Genomic DNA, 26569 nt, shown 5'->3' on the forward strand with positions numbered 1-26569 from the left:
AATGCTGCAGCAAGCTTACTCGCGAATGTGGCAGGAAAATGCGCACACTTCGATCCTTATGAGCCGAGTTCTAGTCCAACCCATTGCCATGGATAAATAGCTAAAAGACAAGGCAATGGACCTGCAGTAACAGGACATTTGAGTGTTAGAAGTGCTCGCCCATCAATAGGAAGAATACCGATTCATTCTTGAGGAAAGCCCCTAGCTTAGTTCAAATTTGGAACCAGCTCTCCTTGATCACTGGGATTTTAATTATTCAACCCTAAAGAAACAGCTTATCAAATTTAGCACCAAAGCTACGACAGAAGTCACACACTACATTATCCATTCATATCATATACTGTATGTGCACAGAGAACGCCCCTGGATCAGCCAAGTTTTCAACTGATTGTTAGAAGAATGTATCCGGCAACTTTTGCTTCGTATAGTTTTGACACTGTCAGTGTTTCAAGGCCGAGGACAGTATTTAGCACGACCCCCGGGCCGGCACTTAGTGTTTCGTGCTTGTTTCCGCCAATCTTACATAATCTGTGTAACGACAAAATGTGTAAATTTTCTCGTGAATCTATCACGAGACCTCGCCACCGGCACCGGCGCTAAGACAACTTAAACAGCAAAAACACCTGACCCAGAAATATTGACGGCTAAGCGAACACACGAACAAATAAAGTGGCCTCGTACAATGGAAAGCCTCTAACTTAGTTCAAATTTGGATCCAGCTCTCCTTTACCATTGGGTTTAGCTAAACAGCGTTTAGCTCTACTGCAGCCTCTACGTCTCTACAAAAAATCCTTTGAGTGTAAGGGATAGGTTTGGCGAACAAAAATACAATCAATACTAAAAAGTTATATAACTTAAGCAATTTTTCTACTGCTGTTTATTAAATGCAGTGTTCTTTTTCATCACGAATTTGTATGGGATAGGGTACATCGCGAATTGTATAGTAGCTTTCAGAATTTGAATAATTTAAATAACTAATGGGTAAAACAAAATTCTAAATTATATCCAAACAGTTTAATACAGTTTAATGATCGAAGGTACAAGTTCCACCCATTAACTTGTTTCACTTTATTTTATAATTAAAACACACAGTTATTAACGAGTTTTATGTCAATAAAAACACCAATAAATGTGAAACTATAATGAGAAGCATAACTCAAACTGGAGTAACAAGCCCCTATATTACCATAATACACCAGCATAGATCTGTGAAACTACTAAAGACGCACTAATAACACTGTACAGTTGTGTCATCTAGGTTGACTTTACATTACCAAGTGTGACGTAGTGACATGGTGTTCGGCTGAATAAGTTGTTCCGGACAGTGACGCCTAGAGTAATCGTCAGAGTGACTTTCATTCATCATATCTCGGCCAGAAAAAGAGACAGTGAGTGAAAACTGTGCACACAACTGGGTCGGAGGGTGGAGTAGGGCGGTGTGCCTTGGACAAAGGGGCTGGGAAACCTCACTGACGAGGGGAGTACTCATTTGGCAATGTAGGATTTAAATGATTGAAGCAACTAAAAATCTGTGATTGTCTCTTATAGAAAATTGAATCTATTTACATACTTTTGACAGCAGAGATTTCAAACGATGAAATGCTACATTTCAAACTAAGTCAAATAGAGATTATATTTATGAGGGTTACAGTACATCAAAATTTGACAGTTATACAAAAATTCAGAAAATATTTGGAAGAAGAATAAACGTAACATATGCTGTATACAGTTATTATTTGTAACTTTTTTAGAATGAGGAATAAGAAGAATTTCGTTTGTGAATGGAATCAAACACAAGTTAGCAAAAGTCTTAATTTATGATAATGCATTTATTTTAGAGGATCAACTTCGAAAAAATTTGGAACATTGAACAAGTAAAAATAAAATATTTACATTGTAGATTCCTCTTGATCGGAAATAAACACTAACATGTTTGTTTAACCTTTAAGACTGGCTAAACATGTAAGAAAATATAATTACGAATAACATACTTGCAGTTCAAATAACCAAATTACTCTACTCTATTTTAAAACATTTTCCTGGTTTCCGTGGCTAAATAAAAGATAACCTATATCACAGAGACGGCGTACACATTTTTGTTCATATATGCGAAAATGTTATTTATTCATTCAAACGACCGGTACAAGTTTACTGGGGACGCTAAAACAGAGAAAATCCATTTCCCGAACCTTGGTCTAACAACAGAATAACATAATAGAGTTAGGGACTCAGAGACTCCCCATATCAAATGTAATAAAACAACAACAAAGGTTGCAGTAGCAACTAAACAGTGATATCACAGCTAAACAATACAGTAGGAGTGTGCCTCGTACGGTACATAACTACCGTGGCTAGATCTCCACTGCTGATACTGCAATATTAACTAAATGCTCTTTATCAGATACCATCTAATTGAGGCTTATTGTGAGCAGATTGCTGATATCATCCACACAGCACTGTTTTGCTCTGTTACACATCTGATTTCAACAATGGCTCTATTATTATCTCACTATTATTCTTTCATAATTGTATTTCAAAAATTTTCGTTTATATTAAACACTGTATTCGTCCCTAATTAAATTCCATACATTATTTTGATAACAAAAGCACGTTTTTGCGTGGTTTATCAAGGTAGTTAGCTTGTACAGATTGCCATTGTCGTACACTAACGAAAGCGTAAACAAAAAAAGTGAAAAAATTAGAAGATGAAGAGTGTACATTTTACAACATATAGCACACTACACTACATAAGTGAGACTGTAGACCTTTCCCTAGTGATGCGACAAGTGTTCAAAGTCACTAGCTGTGTGACAACAGGTGTAAAGTGAGGTGTGAACCGTGACGTCACGAGTCACACCCGCGTGATGAGTCACATTCCGTCACACAATGTCACGTGGTCACGTATACAGTTCACGTGGTCAACGAGAATACCACAACAGTGATGGACAACCAAACGGTGAAAAGGTATATTTATTACAAGGTGTTTTGAAATGTTAAACAATTTTACGTTATTACATAACCTAAGCAACGTTTTAGCGTTGTGTTCTTTACGCGGAAAGCTGTACAAAATAAACATCTTGGAACTCTGACATGTGTAGGTAACATTTCCACGAATATTAATCACGACCCGATCCTGCAAACAACAACATAAACAACAGTTCGCACTTCACAAAGTCAATTTTGACGTAGCCGACAGGACTGATTCGTCAATAGATTGACACCAAGACGGACATACTCGAGGACTATAGCTAAGTATTATATTATATTTGGAAATTTCAGTGTTTAATTAATTCGGTCTTCCCTTAGCTTTTCTTAGTACAACTTTGACGAATAAATTAATAACATTGTAAAATTACTGGATCATAGTTGCAAAAACCTATTATAAAAATCAATAAAGTAGGCCTACTTAAAATGTGTGTTAGTATTTGATTATTTGAAAATGACTTGAAAAACAAATGTCAGGATGTTTTCCAGTTTTCTTGGATAATGATCTGCCAAGCTATTTATGATCTTAAAATTCTTAGTACACATTTTAATATTACGTTTTAAAAGGTGTATATATATATATATATATATATATATATATATATATATATAAACACTAAATATAAGGCCCTTTTCTCTGTTCGGAGTTAAAGTAAATCCAACTCGACCTAAGGGTTGGTGTGTCAAAACGTTATGAAAGGCACATGACAGCACGAAATAAAGACTCCAGGGACTGACTCCGGCTACAGCGAGGTCCAGTCATATTTCATGAGATTTTCCTGTACATCAGGTAACCGCCGTGTTGTACTGTGTAAACTCTGGACATGTTCAGACCGAGGAGAATAAAACAAAAAGCATAACATATTATCTTACTATTTATGGTTGCTTTCTTAACACGGAACATCGATGTTCTACAATCATTAATTTATTTTTTACATGTGTTTGTCTACCCGATAGAAATTTAGAAAAAAATCTTCATAAGGGAACTGCCCAAATCTCGGTAACATTACAATCAAAGGTCAATAAATTGTTAAATAGCAAATTTGTTGTTATAGGCTAGTGGAATCGATTCTTTTACATAAACAATAACATACTTATCTATTGAAATTATGGATGACAATTAATATTTGAAGGGGATATTCCGCCAGAGCAACATATAGCTTTTGACGACATAAAAATATAAATTACAACTCAGTACACAATCTAAAATAATCCCGTACAAGGGGACCCGCGAAAATTGCGTATTTAAAATAGGGTCTGATTCCGAAGGCAAACGAATAATGAAAACCCCATTTACTTTTGAAAGATAATCTTTGTTTGAAGCAGTTGTAGTTGAATTAAAGTACTGATACAATCAATTACATTTGTTATTTTTAGCTAGTTGTGTAATCTCAATGAGTTTACAGTTATAAAAATCAGCCAATTTATAATCCATTTTCATAAAAAGTTTTGTCGATAGTTTACAATCTGACTGGGGTTAACATTTAACTGAATGATAAGCGTTTCACATTTAAATTTACAACTAAATAGTTATAAAGGAAGTTAGTCACCATCAATAAGTCTTTGAAAGCAAACTAAAAAAATCAAACGCTATGTGGCCGAAGCCCTTAAAGAAATTACCTTTAACTAACATTTGTCACTCTAGATCATCACCTTTTCAATGACACCTTAATCGTAAAAATCGGGTAAGTATGACGTCTGAAAAGGGGTGTAAAAGAGAAAACCCTCATTTAACAACCGATATTTAGGTTATATGAAGTACACATTAGGACTATAATTAGTGGGAGAGTTAGCAATAAACGATGATGTTTCTTGGCTACGCCCTGTACAACAAAACCCTGCTGAAATATTAGACACCACTAATACTATAATGCCAACCCCCACCCATGGACAGGATGAGTAACTTCCGGACCTTCTATGTGTGATTAATTATTAACGCTGACCCCATACTGGCTAAGGGATCAATCTTCGTTAAGGAAATTATAGAAGAGGTCAAAAATATAGAAAAATAACTCTCTACATACTTTGAAACTCCTTAAATGGCTTAGTTTGTATTTCGCTTCGAAAACGGCAATACTGAGGTAGTAAAATTATACATGGTGGAGAAGACAAAGAAATAACGTAGGAAAATTGAACACAATCTGCTCCAGGATACATAACCTCGCCAAGGTGATCCATGTGGAGACAACATGTTACACAACAGCCAGGATACTTGGCTGACATTGACACATCTGGTCGTGGTAGGTGCGAGTTGTGAAGCAGGTACTGTGTGCCTTTAGTGGCAAGGTCACAGGAATTCTTCCAGGGGAACAAACCAGTTTGTACCATGGATCGGGGGAAAGAACCTCCCAACATACAATTATTTAATATAAAACGTATTTCAGTCCTCCTAAAATCATCACACAACAAAACAAAAGTCTTAATACAGAATCGCAAATAAGAAAACTAAAAAATATGAACAAAACTTGAAACTTCCCGCCCACAACTCCTGGGTTCAAATCCAGCCAATCACAAATTATTTTTACCTTTGTTACAATATCGAGTTTCACTGGTTCAAACCCCAGCTTGACTAAAGGTCCATCGGTATGGAGAGCAAAAAGTGCCTTTCAGGTTAAGAGAACATATCTGCGTCATTACTTAAGAACTCCTCCAATAAAGGATGTACAATATAACATAGTAATAAAATGGGAGGATTAACGTGCAAATCGATAGCTCACAAGAATCTACTATAGACAAAAATGGATAGCCAACCGAAAAAAAATAATAATTCATTATCCATGACGATCCAAAACAAGTAGCCTAAATCTAATCTGAAGACCAAGAGAGACAAAGGACCAGGAAGGTTCAGTGCCTCGTCTGCACAGCAAGTTCACTACCAGAGGACCTTCATACGACCTTGAGGCTGCCAAGGGCGAGGACAAGGACGAGGAAAACGTCAGATGAAAGGACTATCGATACATCTGAAACAATTTAAAGTACGTTTTTGGACTTTTTCGGAGAATCCAAGGACAGGGCGTTGAAATTATAGTGATTACAATCAGAAATACGATTTTGTGTTATTAAGATAATTATTGGCTGAAGCAATAAACCTTTATAACACAACAAGTGGCGGCCACCAGTGGCCTCGTGTAAAGGGCCCTAATTGTCACAAAAAACCTGCTTGCGTATTAAATAAGTATAGATATAATACAGAATATATTACTTGAATGAGCTGCACAAAGAAATCGGTCTACATTCCATTTTCCTCTTAGTTTTCAATGCTTTGATCGCTGATGCGACACATAAAATGCACACTTTCCACTGAGCAGTTATTTCATTTTAACTTCGTTAAACTGTAAGTGTGCGATACGAAGAAAACAGTTGCTAAAAATGTAACATAGAAAACATAGCCTAGGAGAGTAGTAGTTTGAGCGAATGGGTAGCCAAATTGGCATTCAAAAAACGTCAAAATCTAATTTTTAGACGATCAGCTGCGAAGATTCTTATTTTTCAATTAAGTTCGTTCAGGGGTTTCATAACTATATTTGTTTAATGGTGCAAAAGAATCGAGTAAAATAAAAATACATGTTTATTCAATTATTGAAAGACACCCTAAGAAGCTATGTATGTACATGGGTTGTAAATGAATCCCCGTAAACATAATGCCAATAAACAATGTGTGTGTGTGTGTGAGGGCCGCAGAGTGTTTACTAATGTGTTTACCACTGAGTGTGACGAGTTCTTCAACTGGGTCAATCGCACCAGCCACCCTTAACTCTTACTGATGAAGTTTAGTACTTTACGACAAAGCAGGCTTTACTTAACCTACAAATAATGTTAAACCGTATGGTTAGTATTTCTCTTGTAAATGTTTACGCAATTGGCAATTTTTTTTAAGGGAACGGTTCAAAAGGTTGAACTAACTCTGTCTGATCTATAACGTCAATATTTTGTTAGATATCATCCATTTTTGTTAGGAGCGTCCAACAAAAATGTCATCTGGGCTTAAAATTGGCTCCACATGGGATCGAATCAGCGAACCAAAAACGCAATTAGTTTAAAAAAAAAAAAAAAAATACGATTTGGACCAGCAACGACAGAACTAAAAGAATTAAAACATTAATTTTGTGGTCGCTGATTTGGGCATATGCACTGTACCCAAACACTTAAGGATATTTATTCCATAGTAGAACGGTACAACCTTAGTGGCATACACATTACGTTGACATCATGGTTAAAACTGCAAAGAATTTGCTGAGGTAACTAAGTGCTTTGCTTGCTTACGATTGATATGCTTTATTCCCACCGCGAATTTATTCTCGTTCTGATTTCATATTTCCATTCGATAACCAAAGGTTTCAGAGTTTGTCAATAAATGGTGCTCATGAAATAATTACACAATATACAACTGAATACACGGATAATCAAATAACCAAAATAATTTAAAAATACTACTATATTCGGTTAAAATTAGGATGAAATAAATATGAACTTTTATAACCAACCGTAAGTGTATTGATAAACAAAAACATGTACGCAATTTACATTCATGGCACGCGTACTTTTACGAGGTCGTTCCACGCTCGCCACCCTAGGCTAATATTGGCTACAACCGCACCCCGTCCGCCCCATACTACCCTTACGTAAACAGACTTTGTTCAGACACAGATCTGATCAAGTAGAAGATTAATAATGATGGGGATGCAAACTATAAAATCTTTAAACATAAATATCAATTTTGCGACTTGAAACCACAAAAAAGTGCTACGTCAAACATGGGTTTTTCAAACAAATTAAATAAGACCGCGTTGATCAAAAATAAATTTTTCCTACCTAAAGAGATTAACGACTAGAGTAAACCACTTAAAACCTACTCGACCGTTTGGTAACTTTATTTTTACAGCCACCAGTCATATAGATTTCATTTACGTCCAAGAAACGTTATAGTCATTTTGTAACCTCGAGATACTCATTTGCGTACAAATCGAGCATTGGCGAGCAACTAACAAAAGTCGATCCAAGCAAGTTTTTACAAGAGAAGATTTAACATAAAAAATAATATCCGTACCTGCATTAGATTTTTTTCAAAGAATTGGCAAGCCTAAGTCTACGGCTCATAACAGTTGGCCAACACAAAGAAAACACAATTTAAACCTAATGTAATTCGCACTCGGAGATTAGAAGAAACTTTCAAGCATCCTAAATTTGATTTGGATCCAATCTCGTGTAACTTTTAAAAAGGCAAAGTTTCTCGCAGACTAATTGATAGACTCACCTCGTAGAATATCCAGGAACTGAACACTGTTTGTAAAAAGTTGTAGACGATGAGAACTCGTCTTAGGCTGAAGGGTTTTCTGTTCTCCATCAGTCGGGGGCCGAGCACCTTGGAGAAGTAAGCGTAGAAAAGGCATATGGCCAGTGTGGGGAACGGGGAGCTCATCATCGCCCAGTCGCTCACTCTGGGATCTGAAACAACCAAACACTGATTAGAGGATGATGTCAAAATAAACTAAAATACACTGCTTTAGAAAATAAAGAATTTTCACCATCATATTCCCGCTTAACCCTGGCCCTGACACTGTAAAGTATCAATCAGATCTGAAGTTGACCCAGTACGTACAGTTAATGAATAAACACTCATGATATTGGTTGTGCACAGGGATGCTAACGCACTACTTCGCTGTCACAGTCCAAAGTCTCATTTGCCCACACTGGACCACCTATTCAACATGACCAACCTACATTGGACATTCTAAAAGTATACCTGGATTTATAACATACTAGATATTAGATTGAGGGACGATTTTGATCACTCTGCTTGATACGTGCGTGTTTTGACGGTGTTATGGAGACATAGCAATGCTGCGATTGGATGCTGTACTAGCATTGAGTATTGGGAACAGTATATTCACTTAATCTACATGTAACCAAAAAGGTAAACAATAAAAATGATCTAAAGCCGATGTTTTAATTAAGACATGCAATTAGAGCATACGATAGTTGAATTCGTTAAAAGTTGGTAAAGATAACAGTAATTGACAACACAACCCTTGTCTGAGATTCAATTGAACCACGCTGATATTTTTGCCAACCGATCAATAACAGGTCAACATGGGGATTAGTTACTTATTTAGTTACTTACTTATTTATGATTAGTTACTTATTTTAAGTCAAAAATACAAGTTATAGTTTAGGTATATTTCCGAAGTACCAATAGATAATATTATTCACGCAGCTATATTTAGACCCCAAGAAGGATTCCAACTTCCCTGTTGCGATAGACACCATTTCATAGCGATAGCGACCTCTAGTTTCCCCAAGGGCCGACGCACGAGCGATCGCTATCATATCACAGTCAGATCTAATTCTAATGGGACATAAACAACAATAGGCCTATTTTGTTTCCGCGTCATCAAACTCCACTTAAGTTTCCGCTGTGTTTTTCTGTCCGGCTTGTAAATCCAGCCGATAACAATTAGCGAAAACCAATTAAAAGTCGCGGAATTCGAGGGTCATTACTGTTGGCCAAAGGGATCGGAAATCCGATCTATAACTGCGGCGGGGAGAGTCTGGAAGAGTTTAGGAAACTACAATTTCCAAATTGGGTGTTATTTATCTACTCGATAACTCTATTTCCTAATTCTGTTCAAAGATTTGTAAGTGGCGGCTAGCGTTATTGTTATGGTCATAGAAAAGTCCTACAGTAAAAGCACAAAATAAAGAGTGAAATAAAGTCTCACTCTCTTATTTGTAATATTGTTTTGGAACTTCGATCCACCATAGACACCTATTAATTACCATGTTATTGGTAAACATTGTGTTTTAAAAATCATAATCAGTTAATGTTTAACTAAAAAAGATAAAGACTTTTGGTTGGTATGTTTATGCATGCAGATTGAAAACATTGCAATAGATCTTTGGAAAATTGATTAATTTGAGAATTTAATATGAATAAGCAATAAAATAAATTATTTTTGTTAAAACTGAATCAGTCCCATAAACTCCATAGTAATAATTTTAATACAACAATAATAAAGGGGTTGCAATAACGAAATCGCTATAAAACTACCTTTCTCAGTACAACTTTACTACTGTATTTAGATAAGTTCGCTTAATTTGCACGTAATCAAACAACCTTTGTATTACTAAGTCAACTGAGAACAATCAATGATTAATAACACTTTAAAACTATAGGTTAAGGCCTAGTCTGGTATGGCCTAGTCATACATTTCAACAGACATAATAAGTCTTCAGTTTTATTTTGTTCAGTTTGAAATCGTCTAAAGACGTTGCAAAAGTTCCGCCAAACCTGTAGAAAGGCAAATTTGTATGTTTCGTAGAGAATGCACAAAGAGGGATCCTGGGTTTTGTTCAAAGGCGTTTTGTCGTAAGATTAAATTTGTCAAACCTTCGTCACAAAATATAAAACTTCTTAAGACGTTTTACTGTCGCGTCTTGCCAAGTTCGATGAAGTTGGCGTATTAGCATAACCAACCGTGGGGTACATAGACGGAAGTTCTCGTCTAATACAGTGTGCTGTCGACCTAAAGTTGATTTATTAACGTAAACTGAATACACGGGGCATTAGACTCTAAAAACCTTGATACCACCAGTTTTGCACAATTTCGCAAATGAAGGCAGTTATGTAATACCTCCATATCCTCAATTAAACACATTGGTCAATAATCCAAAATCATTGCCAAGGACCTACCTTACATGCATAACTAAGCCATGAGAGAAGTAAGAGTAAGTAACATGAAACCATAATTGGGACGTGTAAAACGTTAGTTACTGCTAATGGTAGGAAATTGCTGGACAGTGCTAACCTCCAGATTGTTATGGTAGCAGAACTAAATGCACAGGAACTGAAATAATGAGGATAATCGTCTTGGACCATTGTTAAACATTGCAGGTCATAATTGTAGGTCTTTTAGAGGCGTGGGACTCTAGTTCGTTGCTCGCAGACAATAAGTGACCAAGGCTATAGAACTAGCTAATTTTGGTCAATAACAACATTAAATTAATGAATTCAAAATTCAACTGTCTCTCATTGAAGACAACAAAATAAAAAAATATACTGTTTTAAAGTAAAAATGTTTTGTGTTTTAGGATTTAAAAAATTTACAATTTGTAAAAGTCACAATGTGAAATCTCAAAAGCTAAGCAGTTTAACGCAAGATGCGTTATTTACAAAAACAATCTACAATAAATTGTTATTTTGGTTATAAGGTAGTTTAAGCTGCTAAGGCACAACTAAAATTGCATTAATGTCTAAGTCTGGACTGGTGTAAGAGTGGACCTGTGGCCCAAACCAAGTTAAGGATGAATAAATTGTCATATTGTAAAATCCTCACCTTAAATTAACTAACGCACCCTGGTGTGTAGGAGTTATTGCAAAACAATTAATCGACGAACTTGGTTGGTCAGCAATACACTATAGTGTTGTTTTTATATGTATGCAGTATGCAAAACGTAAAGGTCTTGATGACTATTGCATTATTTAAGTGGAATCGTTTTGAACTTAGTTCCAAAAAGAGGGGTTTTACCGTGAAATGTAATACAGTACAGCAATCCTTTTAGGGGTTGCTCAACTTATCTTTGAGAAATTAGGCTTTGGAAATTGTTCCGAAATATTACAATGGAGTTTGAGAAGCTATTTGGCGAGCCCAAGTACAAAAAAATCCCCAAAACAAAGTAAACATTATAGGTTATTTGTTTCCTTCATAGACATATTTTTCTATTTAATTAGGGTGCGAAAGTACAACTCATTAACGCTAACATGGAAATCAAAGCCTTTAAGGTGAATTTTGTGCTAAGCCATTTAGGCGTAATAGGGGAAAAGTTTGCATTTAATAACGACAATGTATATGTTTTAAAGGTCAACAAATCACCCATAACGTAAGGTAATAATAAACTGATTAGCCATAGTGTACTAGAGCAAAATAATGTCAAATCCAACTTGGGAAATCAGCCAAAAGCTCACTGGTGATAAAGGATACAAGAATTTGTGGAAGAGTTTTATGGAAAACGTGAATTCAACATAGTTTATGAAACCTAATTTCCTGACGAAAAAAACATTACAAGCGTTCCGCATCCTAGGTATGGCGGTTTAAGATCCTCACTGGGATGACCTTTAAATTTGGCACATTGCCTGGGTCAATGGAGTAATAACCGAAACAGCCCAAGATGATAAGCCGGTAGGTCAAAGCTATTGTAGATACGTAAGATGCATTGGTATTCGCTACTGTTTATATTAGCAATAAAACCTCGATATCAAGGATGATTACTAACCAATTTATTGCCATGATACTTCCTAGCGAGATTTGTAACTCTGTAATGGTCACTATCCACCGTAAAGAAAGGCTTTTAATTAAGCAAGTTTTGCTTAAGAATGTCCAGCTAAATATTGAATCATAACATTTTTGCGACCAAAACCATCATATCCATCTAACTAAACGAGAACATAGTATAACTTAATGTTAATAAGCTTGTATGGTAAAATGTACTAATTGTGTACGAATGTTGTATTATTCTATAAAAAAATTAATGTTAAAATTCTATCACGATTGACTCAACACGGTTACCTCAATGCATTTTTAAAATAAAACTTATGCATTTTATATATAACCATAACTACACCACGGGCAACCTCGGACTTAAAAAGACGTTAAATTTTTGTATAACACATTGTGGAGATTAGGGCGAAACACGCTAACATAGAAATATAGTATTGCTAGGAATAGCACAAAGAGTGAAATTATACTTTAAACGGCGTTTGATTCGCTGACAAGTTTGTTAGGCCAATTATGCAGTTTTAAATTGGGGTTTAAATAAAAACTAAGAAATAATTAGGCTATAACAGAGCCACCACAATATATAAGTTTTTTCACCAAGTTCTCAATTTCAGTAAACGTGTTTTTAAGGTGCGCTAGTTCACAATCCTCTTGTAATCAAGGTAGTGCTTGCTATCGAGATCTGTACTTGGTAGACACGTGACTGTGGGGGTAGCTGGGGTAATGAAGGTGTTGACACCTCTCCCTGATAACACTGCCCGGATATTGTACAGATTACATTATTGGATCTAGATTCACCCTGTCTACAGTACAATTGATCATCAAGATACAGAGGAATAGGTTTTAATGATTAATCTGTAACAATCCAGATAAAATACTACAGGAGTAGGTAGAGAGTATTTCTCACAACGCGTCCGCAATGGATAACACTTTTAATTTGGCTTCTGTAACTCAGGAGAAAATTCCCTGTCGCAAACAACCTCTTTTTGTCGTAGATCACCTAGTTTACACAGAATATATTAACTTCGATGCGAGAAGATCAAACAACTGTTAAGTTAATATGCGGTTTACGATCCTTGGTGTGCAGTCAAAACTACTTCAGTGATAACCATAGTCTTTAGAGACATGCAAAACGAACTGTGTCGATATCTCTGAAACCACAAACACAGCAGCGAAAACCCGACCAAAACCAAACTAATTAGGAAAAGCCCAAACATTTAACTCCTACATCTCAAGAGAAAGTGCGAATCCTGTAGTCACTGATACTGACCCGATACTTACATAAGGCTTGCGATTGCCCAAGCAAGGGGAACGTGGCCAAACAAAAACCCCGACGTGTGTTCCGGCCGAAATTAGGTTAACAGTGAGACGAGAGTGCAAAAACCACCGTCCAGACAGACCAGTTTGTTGGTCTCTTCTCGGCGGATGGTAATCCTTCGATATTTACATATAAATTGCTCCGAGCGTAATAAAATCACAAGGGTTGCGCCGCACCGGCCATTTGCATGCCGCTTCTTTGACCGGTTATGTAGCTTATTAAACAGAGAAGAAAGCCTTTGACAAATTCAAAGGTTTGAGGTTATTATTCTTATCATTTTGTTAAAATGTCATTTTGTTTTGTCAGTTATATTCTACCAAACACGGCAATTTAGTTGTATTGGCTTTGGCTTCGGATGATAACCCAGACATGACAGGTTCGAGACGGGCTGACCGCAATGTCTATTATTACATTCACCATTAACTTGATCATACGACTTTTGTCGTAAAGGATTACTGTCTTCAGATTACTGCAGACATCGTTAATCTATGGTGACAGACAATGGTGCACTTAATAGAAACCAATTAGTGACAATAGTTACGAAAAGTCCTCAATTAAATACCTCAGAAAGATTCTAAAGGGTTTATTTTATGAATTAACGTTAATTAACCCAATGGGTTAATTTTATGGAACAATGAAGATGGCAATTTGTACCAGTCAATGACCTTCAATGAAGTACTAGTACTGTATTAATACAGTGGAACCTTGATAAGAAGACCCTAGATAACAAGTCGCCCTTGATAACAAGTATCATTTTCAAATCCCCTTAAAATTATTTTACTCCTAATCACATATTATTACAAACCTCGATAAGAAGTCAACCTTGATAACAAGTCTTATTTTACAATCCCTATGAGAGTCTTGTTATCAAGGTTCTACTGTATACAATACTGAAAATTTAATTTCTTAACTACCTACATTAAAAACACCAAACAATTTACGTTTAATTCTATGACATGTAAGTCTTTTGAAAAACAAAAACTAAAAACTAATATAGCTATATTTTAACCTTCATTTTTGTTTTACAAGGAGTCACAGTAAATCTTTCGACTTCAAATATACGACATCATGGCTAATGGCCGAAATAAAAACTTGTATATACTTGTAAACCAATTTGAAAACCACAAAAGAATATCTTAAATTTAAATCTAAACTCGTACAAGCACCGAAACCAAAAGTTAAAAAAACACTCGTCAAACTTGTGGAGTCAAAGTAATAAAATTCCCAGACGGTCGCGACCACTTGCGAAATTTTCCATTCAAATATGAATGACAGCCAAGAAACGTCCATCTTGGAGGTCAACCCAATGTTAAACCGGTTGCTTTGACATCAGACGTCGGTGAAAATAGGAAGCGAGCCTGGAGGGCCTCTCACACAGTCACACGTAAGCAGAAATTCCACTGACGCTTCGGCGATAAAAACTAGTGCGATCGCAATTCTCCCCGGCGATTATATGTCGTTACTGGATATTCCGACACTCGGGAATCCGCTCGACTTTCAGACAATCGATTTGTCATTTGATGTACGACATAATGGACAACCTTGGGAGGATTCCACGTTGGATTCGTATATGGAATATTAAAACTCCGGTTCTAACTTCATCAATTATTCGAAAGAATAAAAAAAACCAACAATAGTAGCTCAAAAATTAATTGACGTCTTGAAAAAAAAAGTTGAACAACTAACTCTAAAGTAAAATTACGATGATAGTGCTTGAAAAAAATCATAAGAAAGTCGTGACCAAATAATGGTTAGTTAACACTGTTAAATACTTATGCCTACACGAATTTGCGTTACGTGTCGCAATAAATTATAACAAATTATTACTTAGCGATAATTTCATAGACATTCAGGTTAACAAAACAAACAGTTTCATTTTTTGTCAAATCTTATAATCAAACTACTGCAGAGAGCAATAAAATCCTTAAGAAACTTTGAAATTACCATTCAAACAGTTTATATATATGCTATATTTATTTATTTCTACGGCAAGCAGCCAATTTAAAATTTGTACAACAAAATGCAAGATGGTTTACACACAAGTATAAATAAACTATGATTAAAATATATTGGCCAAAAATACAACAAGAAAACTTAGAATACATATAGATTGCAAGATTCCGACTCATTTCAAAATAAATACATGCGTGAACAATTTTACTGTAACAAGCAAAATAAATAAGTTGCACAGACTAGCATATTACAAAGACATTGATAGCCTACATGAATCATTGATCATGTTATTAAATTTCGTCAATCGATTATCGATTGTTTTATCGATCAACCGATTTCTATATTTGTAAGAAAGATGAGAAACAAAAATATTTGTCTATAATGTTAAAACCCAAGATTACTAACAGTTCATATATCTATGGAAACCCCCCTATAAAGAGCACCTAGAACGTAAACAAAGAAACTTTATCGCCTAACCCGGAGAAAAAGTAGAAAACATGTCTACACATTTATTTAATATGTTTTTACCCCAAAACAGAGTAAGGGGGTCGCTTAGCGTGCACGGTATACCTTATAACGTTAGCATGCCCAAATATTCGTGATCTTGTTAAATATTAATGCAATGCAGTAGTCGCAGTTATCGTACAATGCTGTAAAAACAACGAAGTAATATGGTTACTAAACTAGCTTTCTAGCGTGATTGCTGTACAATTAATCAAAGTAAATTCGATCATTTGGTAGTCTTTGACTGCGGAGACAGTGGTAAAATAGTTTGGCGAGTTATCTTTGACAGTTAGCAATGTAATACTAAATGATTAAGGTTTTTAACCTCTTATAGACTCTACTAAATAGTATACACTTATCGATCGTAAATGTAACAGCACAAATTGTAGTATAGAAATCGAGAGTGGAATGATGGCATGATGTAATTTTACATAGAAGTCAGATACCACATGAAGGAAGAAGAACTGAAAAGTATATACATAAAATTCCGGGTCTGACTTAGGGGAGGTACAAATGAGGCATTTAGTTCAAAATTCCTCCGTGAACAGCGCTGTAGTAGAGAGCAATTATAAATGCCTAAAATTCAATTTTATTAATTTTTAATTATAAAATTAAACTATCATAACCTAACCGAACTAACCAAACTTGCTGATAAAGAAATAATATAACAAAAGTTTATAATAATCGGAAAAATAACTCTGTTTATAAAATAAAACTAGAAATTGCTCAATTAAAATTTTATAATGACTTAATAATAAAATTAAACTGTAATAACCAAACCAAACCAACCAAACTTGCTGAAAATAAAAAAATCTTGGACACAAAGTTGATGCCACCGGCGGGATTCGAACCCGGGACCTACAGTATATCAGCCCGGCACGAGAACCATTAGACCACCGAAGCCGATGGCTACCGACCGTTTTGTTACGGTAATGGCGTTCCCTCAGGCCTCTCGCCCACTATACGATTTCGGTCGTACGACACTGTGTCGTACGATATTCTTATCGTATATGTGGTCTTCGCCCACTTTACGACACTTTATCGGATAAATGACCAGGTAGCCCTGGAAGAGTTCGGTGTGTTGCGCAATATCTTAAAACAGTGGTTCTGTATCAATTAGTAAAACAATAATAAATCTGTTCCATGTGGTTGCAATGTGGCTGCTGTAGCGATAGTGGCCAATGTAGGCCTACAGCATAAAAGAAATCCTTCTTTTTATGTGTAGATTACATCGATCTCTATTATTATTACAGCTGGATCGCGCGCTGTGTGCTGGGTTTTCGGTCCGACCGCTCGCCGCTCCCCCCACCACGCAAGGGTGTTACTGTCTCTCTCTTACTCATTACGTCTTATGGCGTCTCCGCGTTTGCGCTCACAAAATACGCTATATCTCTGTTCATAGTGGCTCGATTGTCAATTTGTCTACACAGTTGTAATCTGCATGAAATTGCGGAGATTATGGTATATGTTTTATATCAAAATAATTATTTTTTAGATTATATTTATACTTAAATCTACTAAATACGGTTTGTTGATGCCGCTTTTTAAATTAATTATGAAGCTGTTATCATTGTTAATGATTAATTAACTTAATTTAGCATACACACTTATGTTTTTAATGTTTAATCTTGTGTTTTTTATGCATTTAACATGTAGGAGAGGACCCATGCTGATCCGCAGCTTTAAAATAAATATATTATCCAAGAAAATCAAATTTATGATTTTTGATTGAGTAATACAGTATCTTGAGCTTAACTGATTCAAACGATCAATAAATCAAATTAAAGCATATACGTTACTGATTATTTTTAGTCCAGAACATATAAAAATGAAGAACAATACTGGAGCTATTGATTTTTAATCATAGAAATGTAGCGTGTCTACATCTTCACCCTAAATAAAGAGTACCGTAATATTTATATTTTTTTCCTTTTGTATTTAGGTCAAGTTGTAACAGTTTCCTTAGTTCTTTTCGGCCTTTTGGGCTTATCTAACGGCGAATCACGTGATTTCAATGTAAATGTAAGAACAAAGAGACGCGTTGAAGTTCCTAAATCAATTTTAATCGGATTTAAAAGGATTTGTTTGTAAGTACACAATTGTTTAAAATACATAAATGCATAATGCATATGCATAAATGCATCATGTTTTACGTACTAAATGCATAAGTAGAATGCATTTAGTAAATAAGATAGCTTTAGACCTCTATTTTAAAATGAGGCTTAACAATAATAATTTAACTAAAAAAAAATAACGAATCAGGCTTTTTTATTGTTTTAATAATGGTACAACTGGGTTTTTACTGACGTAAAACTACAGCAAAAGCTTCGTACTCTTATGACGAGTACAATGGTGGAAACCGCATTTAAATCAAATAAGTATCAACAAAAATATGGCAGTTAAGAGTTGTATTGTAATGAAATATTATTGTCATACATAAATGGTTTGTTTCGTAAATAACATGTTTTTTTCATAACCTATTCTAAGCCTTTTGGTGCTCGTTTCGTTTGGCACTCCAACTGAACAAATATATGACTTTGTCTAAGTTAATTGTATGAAGCATAATTTATTACTAACATGAAAAATCTTACATATTAAAAAGATTTGGTTTTTTCGAGTTCGTTTGGCTCTGCTAAGCAACCGATTTTCATGATTGAGGTGTCAAATTGAAGGTATGCACGCTCAGATTTGTCACCAAGCATCGGCATATATTTATGTATAATCAGTATAATCCCACTTGGCTTATACTTAAACGAAATTAGCTCCTCGTGTATTTCTTATGAAAGTTAAATTTTGTTTTTTATTTGGCACTTCTACCCGACCGATTTTCATGATTGAGGTATAAAATCACGATTACTAGAAAAATACCGGTATGGATCAAAAACATAAACAAATGACGTTTTTGGCCCGAAAAGAAACATTATTTAACATTGCTTAAATGGAACTGCCAAAATATATGTTCAATGCTATTAGTATAGGATTTGGGCCAACAACGTCATTTGTTTATGTTTATGATCCATACCGGTATTTTTCTAGTTTTCGTATATAAAATTAAAGGTATATTCGCAGAGATTTACCATAAAGCAATGGCATATATGTATCTAGTTTTTTTTACTAAAAAACATAATTTTATTCATTTTTGGATTCTCACATCAATTTAAGATGCAACCTACAATCTATAATTATATAATACTATATGTTGGTCTGAGACCTTCAGTGAAATACCGGCTTTCACATAAGCTATTAGTTATTCAAATCGGACGAGATTCAAGCAAACGCAAGGTGAAGAACCAACATAAAAACCATTTTCATGAGGTTTTTCTGTAACGGTCGTGAGAAAAGTCAAGGGTCGATAAAATAATAATAATAATTTTTATGCTGAATACTTAAGGTTTATTTGAACTATTAGTTGCGCATGTGTGAGTGTATATTAGTTATGAGCAAGAGCAATTATGTCGACAGTACGATGGGTGAAGTGCGATTAATACCTAGATGACAATGCCCGTGTGCCCCCTCCCTATTCCAATACGGGATCATAGGAACTTCAACGCGTCTCTTTGTTCTTACATTTGCATTGAAATCACGTGATTCGCCGTTAGATAAGCCCAAAAGGCCGAAAAGAACTAAGGAAACTGTTACAACTTGACCTAAATACAAAAGGAAAAAAAATATAAATATCACGGTACTCTTGATTTAGGGTGAAGATGTGGACACGCTACATTTCTATGATTAAAAATCAATAGCTCCAGTATTGTTCTTGATTTTTATATGTTCTGGACTAAAAATAATCAGTAACGTATATGCTTTAATTTGATTTATTGATCGTTTGAATCAGTTAAGCTCAAGATACTGTATTACTCAATCAAAAATCATAAATTTGATTTTCTTGGATAATATATTTATTTTAAAGCTGCGGATCAGCATGGGTCCTCTCCTACATGTTAAATGCATAAAAAACACAAGATTAAACATTAAAAACATAAGTGTGTATGCTAAATTAAGTTAATTAATCATTAACAATGATAACAGCTTCATAATTAATTTAAAAAGCGGCATCAACAAACCGTATTTAGTAGATTTAAGTATAAATATAATCTAAAAAATAATTATTTTGATATAAAACATATATCATAATCTCCGCAATTTCATGCAGATTACAACTGTGTAGACAAATTGACAATCGAGCCACTATGAACAGAGATATAGCGTATTTTGTGAGCGCAAACGCGGAAACGCCATAAGACGTAATGAGTAAGAGAGAGACAGTAACACCCTTGCGTGGTGGGGGGAGCGGCGGACCGATACGTGTGTATCTCTGAGCAGTGCAGCGCGCGATCCAGCTGTAGTAATAATAGAGATCGATGGTAGATTATTTCCTAGGTAATGTATTTAAAGAAATTTTCAAACTATAAAAGTCAATGCCTTTTACAAGTTTTTAAATGTACCATAACTATCATGGGTTTTTAAGAAAGTCTGGTAAAAAGTTTGTATGTTCAATTTCTTGGATTCGTTTTTAAATAGTAATGATTTAATATTATTAATATAATCTGCAAAAAGTAATATTTAGGTATTAGTGAAACCATTTCACACAAAATAATTAACTTAATGAGTATAAAATATTAAATAATAACCAAACTCGCATGGTTTCAATAATTATTTTTGTATATTTACTTATATAAGTGATGCAGCATATAAACATATTATAAAGAAAAAATATGATCAAATTGTAAGAAATATATAGGAAGATCAAAATAATGGTTGGAAAAACCAAGCAAAATATCAAACATTATAATAAAAAAGTATGAATGAATTGTAAAAGATATTTTTTCACTATAAGAAATACGCAAGAGAATGGTAAAAAAGGCAGAACCAAGTGATATAACATTAACAACTATAATAATGAAGAAGTTTGAGTTAATTGTAAAAAGCATATATAGGACTACTGGGGAGAACGCACGACATACGACAAAAATCGTATAGTGGGCGAGCGCCCATTTGATCGTACACGCCACTGCGAGTTATACAGTCGTACGACAGTCGTGTATCACAGTGGCAGTGGACGACTGCTTCACGACAGTTTGTCGTAGTCGTGAGATTATCGTATAGTGGGCGAGCTCTCATAAGATCCAATGGTTCACTGTTGAAATGTTGTCGTTCCGACACAGTGTCGTACGACCGAAATCGTATAGTGGGCGAGGGGCCTCAGCTAATAAGAAGCCCTCAGCTGTCATCGTAGCCTCTTCTATACCTCCCCTGAGTAAATACCTAAAATTCCAAGATAACTATTATATTAGGTTAAGAATAACATCTTTAAACGGAACTAGTAAAAATGCTAATTACAATAAATACTAAAAACTTATTGAGTTATTAATTAACTTTGATAATTGATAACTGAATCAAGCAAAATGCTTGTTACATTTGATCAACAATAATAATGATGGTTAGTATTTTAAACAAAGAGGTACATCAACCTACTTTTGAATTGGTACTTTAGGTATTATACCGACCACACATGATAATTATAACCTAACCTAACCTCAGATTGGACTATGTTTTAGGTTAAGTTAGGAAGATTTTATCATTTAAATTAATTAAAATCTTATTTGGAAGTCGATTTATCGGTGTGGTCAGTATAATACCAAAGTACCTTTCAGTTAAACACATTTCTACAAGATATATCATTCAGCAAAACCACCATATTTTTAATCACTTATTAGCTTAACATTTCACTAAGACGGCGTATTTTAGACTGCATATGAGTGTAGAATGGAGATAATTAATTTCTTTAACCAGAATAATAATTGGCAAAAGCCCCAATGATACAAGAACATCTGTGTCCTATTTTGAACCATCAAAAAGCTACTGACTATTCTCACAGTCGAACCGGCGACCTTTAGATTGCTAAACACTATCCACTCAGCTCTCTACTATAGCTATATTCCCTGATAACTTAAGTAGATGAAGATAGTATTCCCCAAGGCCCTTGGCTCCCTCTACAATAGCACGTACCTACAATATATTCCAATATCGTCCATATCAATTACGCCCAGCCATATACAAATTGCTCTTTATCTAATTTCTCCCGTAATGCTTCCTTGATTATCACTCAGGATAATTTGATCTGAGACATACCGTCGCGGGATTTTATCCCATATTTGGGATATTTTGGTGCACCTGCAAGATAGGAAGTGATAGTATAATTGGATGGCATCACGTACAGTTTAAGATCCCAACATATAGTTAAGGCCTTTTTCTTAATACTGTAAAAAAGGAACCAGAGGCGATTTTGTCGATAGTGCGGGATAAATTGGGATTTGAAAAGCAGGTGGTGGGATGAAGTGGGATTTATTTACAACTTGTGGGATATCTTTCCACTTGTCGCGTGTTGTACATTGCGTGGTAACATTGGAGACTTTCCTGTTTGAGTATTGTCACTGTGAATGTCTGACTACTGCTCCCCTCTTTTTGTCATCAAATAAACCGGTCGTGGCTTTAGTCTTTAGTCGGTCAATACATTGACTAAGAGCATTGATAAATGTGATTAAATTTAGACTGAATGTACAGATATTTCTGGAATTTAATTTAGGAGAGCGGATCTAAAATGAAATAATCCATCTTCAGAAGATGTTGTTTTGCTAAACTAGCACGTTCTAAGGAAACCTAACCTAAAACAAACACAGTGTTTCCTAAGCTTTCAAAATTAAAAACAATTCAACCCAAATGGGTAAGCTTGAGTTGCACAAAATATACCATAGGGATAAATTAATGCAAAAATTGAAAGATGTATTACAAAATGTCAACATCGTCACCATATAAACGCAACATATTTCACAGTCCACCTGTATGCTTATTTGCATGGGTAGCCAAGTATAGTTTTCGCCTTCAGATCTAAATGTTACTGGTTCTATCCTAAGCAAGAACCAATTCCATAAATTCCATTTACCACTGGGCTACCAATTCACGAGGTTTTTAAACAATAGGTCTGCAGTTACGTGGTGTCAGATACATGCTTTGGACACTTATCTTGCAAAAAAAGCCACAAAAACGTAAAAGTGCCATTATATACAACTTTCAAGCTATGCCTCAGAGCAAATATTGACACGAGGATACTATACATCATCGGAAAACCCGTTTTAACTTTTAGCATAGATTGTTTTTTAACATAAAAACTGTGGACTTCCCGCATGAACCCACGCGGAAGCGGTGCCTCTCCAGTTCCTAGGAACTTTCACCTTCCGACCTCCATCTGACTGTGACTCGTTCATGACGTCATGATGACAAACACGTAAATCTTTGATGCATAAAGTGCATAAAGTATTGCAGAGCATCATTCAACAAAGCTTAACGAATCTGTCCAATCGGTTACAGCGTTTAAATAGTTAATTGAATCAAGAAGTAACTACTAGTCGACATACCAAGATTGCTTTACGATTCAAACTCTTGAAATGGAAAAGCCGATGGTCGAGTATATTGTAAACTCTATAATATTTTAAAACAAAATCCACAAGAATTCGTCTATCTCTTTTAAACTTTCTATTACCAAAACCGAAGTAGTTTAACAGTTTTGATATCCAATCCCAATTTGATTGCTAATTCAATATGGGTCACTATATAACTATTGGTGACAATTCCAACATCACAGAGATTTTTAACAGACACGTAGGGGTTACAAAGCCAAACTTAAAGCAGTAACAACTCTCGCAAACGTATGAAAAACTCGGAATCATTTCTCAAGTTTGTCAATACAAACTAGTTGTTCCAAAATAGTTTGTATTTGTCAGAGCCAAACCCAACAGATCACACCCTTATCTAGAAAAATAATAATTAAAGATCAAATTCAACATAGCTTTCCTTTTGAACAAAAATGTACCATATCAATTAACCACTTACGATTACAATAGCAATCATACTGTATTGATTGAATAACATACAAATGACTGAATGAATGTGGAATGAGGCGAGATTATCTATGTAGCTTTGCTACTGACCAAGATCAGCTGATTCTTTAGTCGGGACTATTTATTAAAAGCCCAAATGATCAAGGACATGTTCCTCGCCACCGTTGTAAAGAACAAACATTGCATAAGCTGTGCTGAGTGTGTGGAAGACTGACAGTGACCTACGTTACGTCACAGATAGCCACGGGACAGGAAGACAGAGAAAGTAGGCCTAGCAGTGTAGTGTCACCGATGCCGATACTGTGGCAGGTGACAAGCGACATAGAGCAAGGTCGACATGGCTTCCAGCGCCTCATCAGAGAGGGATGAATCTATAGACATGCCCCGTCTTAGATGCAATACTGTAAATGTTCCGCTTCTCTTTGGTACAACGATTGACTTTGGATATTGAAGTAGACATTGTTATCAAATACTTGTAAAACAGCACGCCTACAGGTGGGGAATCCCAGTGAGCGGCGGGTGGGCTGAGCAACTGCGTGTGCTCCCGCTATCTCCGCGTTCCGCCACCTCCGAACCCAAATCTGTCCCGCCACCTCCGAATTCTTGTGTGACCCTTATAATACCGTCACTGCCTGCGTTGGTTAGCTGTCATTGCATCCACGGCTGCGAAGCCCCATGGATGGGAGATTTAATGAAAATTTAACCCGTGGGTTAGGTTGGGTTAGGTTGGGTTAGGTTAGATTAGGTTAGGTTAGGCTAGGTTAGGTTAGGACGGAAAGTTTAACGCAGGTATTAACCGAGGGGTCACTCTGAAATTCGGAGGTGGCGGGACGCAAAGATAGGTAACCGAGCAACGGGTGGGTTGAGCGACTATGGAAGGTTCGTGGTTAAGTTAGGTTAGGCACGTATGACTTTTATCAATACTATCTTACACCTGATAAAATACAATTTATTGAGGGTGACACAAGAATCCGCCGCACACAGGAAGGGTTGTAAATCGGATAATCACTTTTGACCCTCGTCTATCTTAGAGTCGCCGCTCAACCTCAGGACTACGGCACAACCTACCCACCGTTCAACCCACCCGCCGCTCACCAGAGGTAACCCGATGCATAGGTAGCATAGCATAGCATTGCATAGCATGCATAGGTGCGATGTATAGGTAGGGGTTTTGACGTTACGGTAATACGAATCAAGGGTGGGTGTAGAATAGAGCGAGGGGCCATTGTGTATCTTATGTTACTAAGATTAGCTTTTTCTTTAACAAAGAATTAAAAGCACGAGCACAATGATCAACATCTATAGTCCGTGAGGTTGGTGAAGGACTCCACCAACGTACGCGCACTCGCAAGCAGGGCCCTACCTACCCCACGGCGCGTGACCGATGTGTGTGTGTAGGTGTGTCTCTGGGTGTGTAAGGGCTGTAATCCCTAGAGTCCTTCGCCTCCCTCACGGGCTATAGTACAAGTTTCGAAGGCTATTGATTTTTCTCAGTTTTTTCTGAAACATTCCCATCCTGAGGTTACCTCAACGGCCAAACATGTGACTTTCAGTGCATGCACCACAGGTAAATCCCTAGATACATACCATTCTAGAATAGGTACCAATATTTTATGTTTCATACAATCACAGTTGATGTAAACAAAACACATGATATGTTTTTTATAGTTTCTCTATTAGTTTGGCATGATTAAGTTGATGTATAAAAACGAAAACTTTAAAATGTTAAAGTGCGGCAGATATTTGAAATAAACATAAAGAATAACATTCAAATAAAATACTGACAATTAAATTATGTCGATCATAATTTCATTTTACAATTCCGTCTCAAATCTATCTTTTAAGTACCCCTTTTAATTCGTGTTGCCTAGCAGATACCAAACGTGAACTGAAAACATTCATACTAATTGCACACACAAGCCAGAGCACGAGTTGTACAATACGTTTTGCACGAGTACCACAATTCACAAAACACGAGACATTTGTTCACACGAAGCTGGCCGAGGAGAAAGTCGGCCTCAAAGAAAGGCAAGGCTCAGCATTGCCAAACTGCGCAAACATCAGCTATGTAATGTTTGTCCTACTAAAGCACATTGGCGCTAAGTTTAGCCGACTTCCGGGGGATTGTCACTGAACAAGTGGTTATATCTCGATCGTGTTTAAGTGTTCACCGGGTAAACATTATGGATTACGCACGACTTTGGAAACCTACAGATTACAAACACCTTCTAAATACGATGCGGTCGCCTACATTATCAATATCAATTAAGATTGTGGCACAACTGGCCACTGGGAGCATTTGAACCCAGATATGAAGCGTGAATAAGACTGAAATGTCTTCTGAAACTGTTTCTTCAATCAAAGAATTTAAATCACAATTATCAACAACAGACGGGTTTTAATTTGGACCATCAAAAGCTTACACAGGATCAAACTAGCAACATTTTAATTATATGATAGCGTAAAATGTGGGTCCATTATCATGGAAAGATTATTGATCTATGGTACCTAAATTCAGCTGTCGAGCAGAAAGATCTGAATAGCCAATGCCAATACTCTCGAAATTCAGAACGGTTGCTGTACAGGTGTTGCCATCGAAAAGATTCAAAATTACTGTATGGCTTTCCGTGAAAGTTAAT

The 26569-nt window shown here is 35.8% G+C and overlaps 1 protein-coding gene across 2 annotated transcripts in view; it reads right to left on the reverse strand.

The window, feature by feature from the left end:
* The window catches only part of LOC128994068 (elongation of very long chain fatty acids protein AAEL008004-like), a 108628-nt gene that overhangs the window by 20525 nt on the left and 61534 nt on the right, over positions 1-26569 (reverse strand). For both annotated transcript variants that reach the window (XM_054418298.1, XM_054418297.1), the window contains exon 3: positions 8240-8430. In XM_054418298.1, the coding sequence (XP_054274273.1) occupies positions 8240-8430 (191 nt within the window). The remainder of the gene's footprint in view (positions 1-8239; positions 8431-26569) is intronic.

This window comes from Macrosteles quadrilineatus, unplaced genomic scaffold, assembly GCF_028750875.1.
Source record: "Macrosteles quadrilineatus isolate MER2022 unplaced genomic scaffold, UCM_ALF_1.0 Scaffold_5__1_contigs__length_97177068, whole genome shotgun sequence".
NCBI lineage: Eukaryota > Metazoa > Arthropoda > Insecta > Hemiptera > Cicadellidae > Macrosteles > Macrosteles quadrilineatus.